The 10,798-nt window shown below is 29.8% G+C and overlaps 2 protein-coding genes and 1 long non-coding RNA gene across 4 annotated transcripts; 2 read left to right on the forward strand and 1 right to left on the reverse strand.

Moving 5' to 3' along the window:
* Positions 1-955: 955 nt before the first annotated feature.
* Positions 956-5,711, forward strand: LOC141536421 (arylsulfatase B). Its single transcript, XM_074256927.1, has 7 exons — positions 956-1,206; positions 2,012-2,171; positions 2,262-2,494; positions 2,848-3,088; positions 3,176-3,333; positions 3,834-4,415; positions 4,505-5,711. The coding sequence occupies exons 1-7, from the start codon at positions 1,084-1,086 to the stop codon at positions 4,772-4,774; spliced, it is 1,767 nt and encodes a 588-aa protein (XP_074113028.1). The 5' UTR covers positions 956-1,083; the 3' UTR covers positions 4,775-5,711.
* Positions 1,174-2,065, reverse strand: LOC141536454 (uncharacterized). Its single transcript, XR_012480732.1, has 3 exons — positions 1,943-2,065; positions 1,438-1,873; positions 1,174-1,311 (listed from the first exon to the last, which is right to left on the reverse strand). It is a non-coding gene; the product is annotated as an uncharacterized LOC141536454 (long non-coding RNA).
* A 584-nt stretch (positions 5,712-6,295) lies between the features above and the next one.
* LOC141536423 (arylsulfatase B) lies at positions 6,296-10,455 on the forward strand. Of its 2 annotated transcripts, none has more exons than XM_074256929.1 (8): positions 6,296-6,359; positions 7,669-7,828; positions 7,962-8,188; positions 8,283-8,550; positions 8,619-8,776; positions 9,193-9,481; positions 9,714-9,997; positions 10,158-10,455. In XM_074256929.1, the coding sequence occupies exons 1-8, from the start codon at positions 6,357-6,359 to the stop codon at positions 10,311-10,313; spliced, it is 1,545 nt and encodes a 514-aa protein (XP_074113030.1). In that variant the 5' UTR covers positions 6,296-6,356; the 3' UTR covers positions 10,314-10,455. The 2 variants fall into 2 exon arrangements, with proteins under 2 accessions (XP_074113030.1, XP_074113029.1); XM_074256928.1 differs by lacking the exon at positions 6,296-6,359 and adding an exon at positions 6,591-6,740.
* Positions 10,456-10,798: the final 343 nt, after the last annotated feature.

Raw genomic sequence — 10,798 nt, forward strand, 5'->3', positions numbered from 1 at the left:
TTAAAAGTAGTGTAATATGTTGTGCACCATGAATGATGTATGCAATGGTTTAAAAACGCCCAGTATTTCGGGAAGGAAACGATGAATAAAGTAATTGGTATTACTACTTAACTTCACTTGACCTTTACCCTTCATAGGGCGACTTACTATTTCGTTGTTTTAATTATAGGATTCATAAATAAGATTAATAATGGTTAATATTGAGACCAAAGAGTTGCCGAACATTTATTATGATATATATTTTATATTTTTAATTATCGCAAAATAATTTTTGTAGCGCATCATTATTATTTAGTTTCGTACAAATGTGATTAGGACACTTTTTAAATTATTTTTTATAACTACACAATATAAAGTTATTATTATCTCTTTCGAATTGAAATTAAAAAAATTTATTGACTTTATATTCAAAAAAAAAAAAAAAATAAATAAATAAATATTGATACGAGCATTAAAAGACAATTATGGGTAATTTGACGATTATTCGTCGGCAAACATTTTCAGCGGCAATCTTTATGATAATTTTTTATAGTTATACTTTTGTAAATGTTTGCAAATGTTATATAATTGATATTATCTAAAAAATATACATCAATTTAATCTACTACCCGTATAAAACAATTAGCCGGCTCCCAAATAAAAAATTGCATATTTCTTCCCTACAGTATGATTTCCAATATTTAAAAAATAAAAAAACGAATCTAAAATTTATTAGACTATGCAAGTAATCTGATAAGCTAGACTTACGAGAAAGAGCAATAGAGAAGAGTATACATGACGCATGATAAACGTAACAAGTTGAGCTACGTTATTTGTTTCATTGATGTAATCATTAAGAGCATCTTCCAGTCTTCCACATCCCCTACATACATTTCATTCAACTTTAAATACATACACTTACCCACACAAATATTTAATTGTGGGTGTAGTATATAAATTCATGGCTCTCATCAAGGGCCTCCAGTCGCTGGTTTACCATGTTTTGATATTCTTCCCAAGAACCCTAAGGACATTTCACTTAAATCTGAGTAAAAGTGCCTGTAAATAAATAATTTAGTTGTGCCTGGTATTTTAATTACAAAAATGCGGTTTTTTTCCGTTTGCTGGACACTTACTCTTTTATTTTCTTCCGGATTCTGTGCTAAATTTCATGACGGACAGTATGAAACTGCACCTCATATTATTATCTTCATGGTGGATGATTTGGTATGTCTAATTATTTATATTTAAAATTATTAACACGATACTAAATTACCATAGAGGTAGCAGGAGTCTTGCGCGCAAGACCTGGGTTCGATTCTCGACACCGGTCTGTAAAAAACAAATAATCATGATTAAAAATGTAATATTTAAATATTTAAAAATCTCTATTGATGTAAAAACAATTATTATTTATCACATACTTAATAGTAGTAAACTTTGCATAAAAATAATTACCAAGAAGCATAAATATGATTCAAAATAAATGCCCAACTTAACCTTCATCATCATCATTATCTTTCTTCTTGCCATTATCAATCTGGCCCACTTGGTATTTTTTCAGGCATCATAATTCAAATTAAAGTTAACAAAATAGGAAATTAAAATATTTTCTTCCTCCATATATCTACATATTTAATTTGATATGATTACTCTGTAGTATAAAATTGTCTTGAATTAATGAGAGCCTTAGTTAAGACAATTACTAACGGCTGACACGTTATGTTATCAACGCCCACATGGTCAATGAGGATGCTCTTCGGATGATGACTCACAACAACCGACACAACAAACAATTATTTTCTTCAAAGTCACAAAGGCATCTGCACCGCTATACCAGTTATACAACGCCGTAATCATCATCATCATCATCTTCATATGTCCACACTTGCCCCTATGCATTACAAGCAAAACATGAATTACAACTATCTTTACATTATTCTATACATAATATATAACTTACTCAGCAATTAAAAATAACTCGAGCCAATTATTAATTTTTTCACTCACTAATTAGTCTCTAAATGCATAGGGATGGAATGACGTAAGTTTCCATGGATCCAGTCAAATTTTTACGCCGAACATCGATGCTTTGGCTTACAACGGAATAATATTGAATAGACATTACACGCTGCCGTCATGTACGCCGACCAGAGCTGCATTTATGTCGGGGAAATATCCAATACGGATGGGTTTGTAGATATTTTAATCGAAAACAGTTAAACAGATGGTTTATGTAATTATTGTAATTAATCTAAAATACCTGTTATTTAAATCAATAGGAATGCAAGGGGAAGGAATAGTAGGCGGTGAACCACGTGGACTACCATTAAACGTACGAATTCTACCGGAGTATCTCCGAGATCTTGGATACTCGACCAGACTTATCGGCAAGTGGCACCTGGGATTCTACACCAAGCAACACACTCCTCTGGAGCGGGGTTTTGATCACTTTTTTGGATTCTATAACAGCCATATTGCTTACTTTGACTACAGATACAACTCACCTTCAGGAGTAATTATTAATTATACTGAAATTAGCCGACATCTGAATGAAAATAAAGTTAGCCGACATCTACAAATTTTTAGAATTTTTTTTTATTGAAAAAATTATTACAAAAAAATTAAAAAAAAAATTGCACGTACAAAAAACTTCAAAAATTGCAAGTACAATTTTTAAAAAATATTTTTTTGTTTTAGTTTAATTATTAAAAAAAAACCTTTTTTATTTAGAACGTCGGTTAACTTTAATGACATGACATCTAGTAGTTTAAAACTTGAATTTTATAAAATATAAAATTGAATTCTTGAGAAAAAAATTTTTATAAACTGCTAATAAAATTTTAAAATAACTTACAAATATTTCAGAATGCCAGTGGGTTCGATTTGCACCGAGATGATTGTCCCGCTTACGACATTCGCAACCAATATGCCACGGATTTGTTCACTGAAGAAGCAGTACGTATAATTGAAAATCACGACACAACGAACCCGTTGTTCCTCCAATTGAGCCATCTTGGTGTTCATGCTCCGATAGAAGCACCGCTCGACAATCCTTATATGGAAAACTTTGCTCATATTCGTGATCCAAATCGCCGGAAATATGCCTGTAATTGAATGTTTATTTAGAATTATTATTATTATTATAATAACATATAATGTAAAATAATTAATTGGATTTTTAAACTGATTTTAGTGATGGTATCACGGATTGATGAGTCGTTAGGTCGCATTGTTGCGACTTTAGGTGATAAGAATATGTTGAAAGACAGTATAATTGTTTTTATGACTGATAATGGAGCACCAACTATTGGAACGCATCGCAATTCTGGATCCAATTGGCCCCTGAGAGGTGTAAGTATTTAAAAAAAATTTTTTCACATTGAATTTTTCATTTCTTCAGTCATTTAATTTGGAAGAAATAATTCTATTTTAAAGAGAAAAATTTTTGAACCAAGAAAATTCTTTTAATTGAGATATTTTTCCTGTTTTAAGTAAAATTTTACTTTATTCAATAATTTTTCAAAAAATAAAACTCTTAAATGATTTTCTTTCTGTCTTGCGTATTTGTACCGCTAGCTGGCTAAAAATACAATGTATATCAATTTCTTCTCACATGAGCAAGTCTATGATTTACCGAAATTTTTAAAACTTCATCGGTCTGTTAAAGTATTGATTGAAAATTAAAAAAAATTTACATTTTAATAATTTTAATCGTAAATATAAAAATAAAGTATTAAATTTATAAAAAATTGACCAAAAAAAGTTTGATAATTAAACAATTAAAAATTTTTTATAGATAAAATAAAGCAAAGTAATTAAAACACAATAAAAGTTGATATAAAATTTTTCAGACCAAGTATACGTTGTACGAGGGTGGTGTGAGAGTTGTAGCAGCAATTTGGTCTCCACGATTGCACGCAATGGCTCGTGTAGCGAACAACCTAATGCACGTGACCGACTGGCTACCGACTTTGTACTCAGCAGCTGGAGGGAACGTCGTAGATTTGGGCGGAATCGACGGCGTGGATCACTGGCCGCACTTGAACCGGGGCAGAGATCCTCCCCGTCATGAACTGCTGCTCAACATCGACGAGGAGTCTAAAACAGAAGGAGTTATTAAGCGCAATTATAAATTAGTCCGCGGTACTTACAAGCGCGGGTACTACGATCAGTATTACGGAGAGTCTGGAAAAAATCACGACGCACTGGCCTATAATTTCACTTTGGTCCACACCAGCGTGGTCTCCTCGGCGATCCACGCTCACTTGGGCCACCCAATGACCCAGCCGACTTATATGACTCACTTATGGGAGAATGCGACAGTTGTGTGCGAGCACAAAAGTACTTTTTCTTATTGCAATGAAACAGAGTGTCTCTTCAACATTCTTACGGATCCCTGCGAGAGAACAAACATCGCTAAAAGATATCCAAAGGTTTTTTTACAAATTACTTTCTAAGTATTTTATTAAAAAAAATTTCAGAATAATAGGAATGACTAATTATGATTTATAAATAATAATAGGTTGTCTCTGAGCTGGATATGATCCTGGAAAAATACGGCAGTGTATTAGTGAGGCAGCCGAAGCTACCAATTGACGAGATGGCCGATCCTAAAAGACGGAACGACACCTGGGCACCCTGGCTTGATCAGGGACCAACTATCTACCCTTGGCCAGGGAACAATGCAGCAGCTACAGTTTGTACGTTAGCAGTGTGTGTTCATGTTGGAATAGCTTTACTTATTGTCAGTATAAGTGCATTCTTTGGACTCAATGACTCTGTCATAAGCTAAAAAAAATTCTGTTCTGCAACAATTTCTTTTCTTTTCTTACTAGGAAGTGTTCAAGTATTACCTAAGCAGGTTTAAGGATTTCATACGTTCAATTTTTTATTTTTTTTTTTTTTTTTGCTAATAACATGAAAAAATTTCAGATTTAATTTTTGGTAATTATTTACAAGCTGGACCATGTAATTTTTTTTTTTTTTTTTTTTTTAAATTGATTTTTTTTTATGTACTTTTCAAAAAAAAAAAAAAATATCAAAAACATAAAAAAAAAAATGTTATCCAAAAACATGAAAGCCAATTTTTTATCCAACTTTTAAAGGAAAAAACTTATCGAAATCTTTATTTTTTTTTTCACGACATTTTTTTATCATAAATGCTAAAAAAAAATATATAATATAATATAAAAAAAATATTAATTTTTCATCTAGTTATAGAGTTGACTCCACTTGTAAATAATTACTTAATTTTTTTACAAATGAAAGTTTTCTTCTTCAATTTTCACTTTCAATTGTTAAAACGTTTAAATTTATTTAAATTTTAATAACGAAATACTTGAGCGCATCTATTATTATTAAATATTTAGTTAACATGGTAATTATTAGAAATTAATTAATTAATAATTGATGATCAATTGTCGAGATTGAAAAACAGACAAAACTAGTAGCGATATTATTTAATTGGCTAAATATTTAAAATATCTTAATCCTGATATTTCTTCTTTTATATAAATTTATTTATTTATAATTTGTTATTTACCAATTTAAAGTATTCCATTTTAAATTTAACAGTTTAAGACATATAGATTAAGATAATTGTAAATACACAAACCTGTTTTATGTAACCCTGAGTTTTCAATATAGAATCCTTGATCAACTTATCATTTTTTATTTTTGTATCATAATTTAAGATTTTTTTTTTTTTTTAAGCTTTTGTATGGTGGGCAAAAATAATAATTTTTGTTATAGACAATTAATTATGAAGATTAATTAATTAAAATAAATTAAATCTTCGATTTTATCAGAACTAATTATAGAAACAGAGATAGAGTTTTTACTTTCATTTCTTCGGATGAATTTTTTCTGATTCGCATGGCCGTGACTCGAATTGTATGACAATAATAAGAATAATGAAATAATTTATTTTAATTATATGATTTAATGTCAAATGAAATAGAAAATAGTTAATGTAAATTAAAAAAAAACTTTCGTACTTGACATTTATTCAGTAAATATAGCGGAAATAAATAAATTTTCATGTTGTTTTCCGTATTGCTCATGAAAGCATATCCGAATCAATTTTACTGTCACTGAGGTTGTCGAGACTTCAACGGCAAGTTTAACATTTTTTTTATTTTTTAATCCTAACATTCGAACGGTGGATAGTCAGTCGCTGAATGATATCACATTGTTTAAACATGAAGTCTTCAAAACTGTTGAATTTAATAAGAATATTATCAGTGATTACTGCTGTGATTCTAGTTTCTGTATTTATTTGTATCGCCGCTTCAAGATCTAAAGTTCCGTGGGGTGATAAATTACTTAAAAAGATAACGGTCAAACCTCATATAATTGTTATTATCACTGATGATATGGTAAGTTACTATTTACACTGTTGTAATTAATTTTAAAAGCCTGCATTATTAAGTGTGTTCAAGTCAATATTAATAATTATGAGTGATGTTTAAACAAGAAAAAAATAATACTTATTTAGATTATCTGTAATCACAATTGAGTCAAGGATGTTTTGTCAATTTAATATGCGGTTTAAATATATATTCTTTGACAGTTGTTATAATACTTTTGAAGAGAACGGGTTGATTAATTAATTAAGCGTTACAATGATTTTTGAAAATTTTTTCAGTTTGTTTTTTATCACTGTTGGTTTTACTGTAGCTGATGACGTTTTAAATGCTAATAAACTTTTTAAATTGAGGAAAAAGCCTCATATTATTGTTATGCTTGCCGATGATCTTGTTAGTATTTAGAATGTTATTTTATTTTGATTTAAGTAAAATATGTGGTTTATATTGTGGAAATTTTAAATACAGGTGTTATCAAATTTGCAATTAAGCAAACAAGAAAAATTGTGTGTAGAAAAATTAAAAATTTCAATTGTAATTATAAAATTTTAAATGCGAAAAAATTATGAGATAAAAAAAATTTTTTTTTGTTAGCATTTTTTTTTACACTAAAAAAAATACTAATAAGGAAATTTTTTTGAAGATATTTTTCATAATTATATAGAAATAGTGGTTATTTAATTTACATAAAGCTATTCGTATGTTTTCACTTTGCAGTGGATAAGTGTTGATATTTTTTTATCAATTGATAATCTTAAATTGTTTATTTAAAAAAAATTTTTAACAAAAATAAATTTTGAATATAAATGATTTAATACTAAATATTTAATAACAATCAATAATTTTCGTAAGTATCGTCGATCTCGAGTATAAAGGTCAATATTATTTCATGTATAAGCCACTCAACTGATTGTTACATTCTCAAAGTAAAGATTAAAAGAGTTTAGCGATTTCTTATCTCTCATTAGCCGAAAATAATTTAATTGTAAAAATTATTCACAACTTCAGACTAACACCTGACATATTTACGAAAAATTTTAAAAGATAAAACAGTTTTATATTATTCAATAATTCAAAGTGTAAATATAATCACAAAATAAAAAAATTTCAACTACAATAATAACTTTATATTCTGAAACAATTTACTACTAACATAACTACCATTAAAGAGATATATATCAATGCTAAGAATCAAAGTAAAAAAGTCCTTTGTTAATTTATAATTAAAAAAAATTTCTACTAACACATTACACAAATTATTTATGAAGATGATAAAAAATTATTAAATCAAAAAATATATTTTTGTTTATCAATAATTAAGGGGTGGAACGACGTAAGTTTCCACGGTTCAAATCAAATTCCCACGCCAAACATCGACGCATTGGCATACAACGGTGCAATATTAAAAAACCACTATGTCCTGCCAGTATGTACGCCATCAAGAACAGCATTCTTTACCGGGCGTTATCCGATAAGAGACGGTACGCAAAATAACTATTATACTAATCTAATATAAGCATCGCAGTTTAAATATGATTGTTTATTTTTGCATGAATTAATAATACTATTAAAATAATATTCTTTGTAATTATAAATATTGATTAAAATCATCAGGTATGTATGGCTATCCTCTGAGAGCTGGAGAGGCGCGAGGTATTCCATTAAATACAACTTTACTTCCTGAACATCTCCATCGTCTCGGTTACTCGACACATATGGTCGGTAAATGGCATTTAGGATACCAGTCAGATGAATACACACCAGCAAGACGCGGATTTGATACTTTTTACGGCTACTACAATGGCTACATTACATACTTTAATTATACAATAACAGAACGTGTAAGTATTTACATATTTATTTATAAAAAATAAAATTTTTCTGATGCATAAATTATCCATTTTGTATTGTGTTATGTTTTCATGAATAATAAAGGGCCAAACAGGCTACGATATGCATCGAGATGATGCTCAAGAAATAAAAGTTGACTGGTCTCACACAAATGAATACGCAACTGATGTATTCACGGACGAAGCTATCAAAATCATTGACAAACATGACAGAAGTCAGCCCTTGTATCTTCACATATCTCATCTCGCTCCACATGCCTCTGACGCCGAGGAAACACTCGAGACACGTGATTTTGCAGAAGTTAATCGCACATTCGCTTACATACGTGACCTTCAGCGGCGTAAATATGCTGGTAATTTAGCGATATTTTTTTACTCACTGCGATAAATTGCTATTAATTGGTGACAATAATTATCGTAGGCATGATGACCGCGCTGGATGAATCAGTCGGACGAGTTGTTGCAGCCTTAAGCCAGAATAATATGCTTGAAAATTCAATCGTTTTATTTATGGCTGATAATGGTGCTCAGACCGTAGGATTCCTTGAGAATCATGGATCTAATTATCCATTACGTGGGGTAAGTTATTATCAGTAATTACTATAATTTTATAATAACCAGTGTTTTGATTCACTGCTTTTTTATTTATTTTGTTTTTTTTTTTATGCTTAATCTTCAAAGTTATAGGCAGTTTATTTAATATCTTTATAATGTTTTGGAATATCTTCAATATTTTTTTTTTATTTTCATTTACTCATTAGTAATTTAAAAATCACCTGGAGTATTTAAATCTTAAAATATGAGACTGATGTCAGTAGACATTTGACAATTTTTTTTTTTTTTTTTTTTTATAAAAAAATTTGTACTTGTAATTTTTAAAATTTTATAATGTGAAATTTTTTTATATAAAAATCAAAAAAATTATCTTAAAATTATTGAATAAATATTTACATGAAATAAAATAAAATAATTAATTTAAAAAATAAAATTACCAGTTAAAATTCACACTCTTCGAAGGAGGCGTCCACGGAGCAGCTTGTATATTTTCCCCATTAATAAAACAAAAGGCCCAAGTCATCGATGATCTTTTCCACATGACTGACTGGCTGCCTACTCTATACAGCGCCGCTGGAGGTAAGACCGCCGACTTGGGAGTGATCGATGGCGTTAATCAGTGGCCCACCATCAGCCGAGGAAAATTCGGTAGACGTAATTCCTTGTTGGTTAATATTGACGAGGAAAATCTTGAAGCAGCTATTTTTGGACAGTACAAATTACTCAAAGGTAACAAATGATATTTTTTATTCACTTAAATACTTATTACTTACGTAAATTTTAATTAAACGCATACCAAAGGCATTACAAATACTTCATCGAGATGAATATAATTTTTTACCCGTGTAACATCTAGACAAAAAAAATTCAAAGTTATAATTAATAAAAAAAAAAAACTTATTTTAAAAATAAAAAAAAATACAAATACCTACTTACATATTAAAATATATTTTTTTTTTAGGAGCCGGTCGGTTGTACAACGGCTATTACGGTGACAATGTTGATGATAACGATCCGTCAGCCCCGGCGTATGATGTAGATGCAGTAATATCCTCACCCGCCAGCCAGGCTATTGCAGATACAACTGGTATCATTATGACGCCGAAAAAAATATTACAATTACGTTCCAATAGTATGATTGTATGTAAATCATTTAATAAGTACGCCAACTGTTCGAGTCGTTGTCTATTCGATCTCCGAGTTGATCCATGCGAAACGACTGACATTTCCGAGCAACATCCTGAGGTAAGTAGACTATCCATCAACTTATTCTCTTCATCCTTATTATATTACTTCCTTTTACAACACAACAACAGCCACAAACGCACCACTACCGTTACAACTTAACTCGACACGTGACAAATTATATTTCATCCCTTTTATATTTCTCTGTCCCCTTTTACAGATGGTTCAAACACTCGAGCATTACATTGATAGCTACCGAGGAGTAATGAAAGAACAAAGTAAAAATCCGGTGGATCCAAGCTCTTATCCTGGTAATTTTGACGGCGTGTGGATGCCCTGGCTAAATAATCATGATCACCAATTATTATCATATTAATATTAATATTATTAATTATAATTATTAATAATTAAGTTTTGTATTTATAGAATTAATTTTAACTGAAATAAGCAATAAATCTTACCTTTTTTAAATAAATCACGAAAAAAAAGCCAATAAAAAAATTTTATTCAAAATAATATTAAAATAAAAAAAAAAAAAAATGGTAAAACGATCAACTCGTTTTGGTGATTTTTGTACTGGCGCCTGTGTTGTCATTGTATAAACATTATGGAGATGAGAATCGCTTATCGGTGAGTTATACCTTGATATCGCTTTAATAACCGCGTTCTCGCGTCAGAAACTCTTGGTCCGGTGCATAAATTTCCGCGCACATTAATTGTCGAAGAAGACTATGTTTTATCCTACAGACTCTGTCTATATCCTACGGATTGTTCAAATATATTAATATGTATAAAATATAACAGCAATTTATATTATTTTTTTTGTACCCCGTAGCCCTGAAAGCTGACAAAGTTAAAACG

Source organism: Cotesia typhae, unplaced genomic scaffold (assembly GCF_013202065.1).
Source record: "Cotesia typhae breed Kobodo isofemale line unplaced genomic scaffold, CoteBio_Ctyphae scaffold_152, whole genome shotgun sequence".
Taxonomy (NCBI): domain Eukaryota; kingdom Metazoa; phylum Arthropoda; class Insecta; order Hymenoptera; family Braconidae; genus Cotesia; species Cotesia typhae.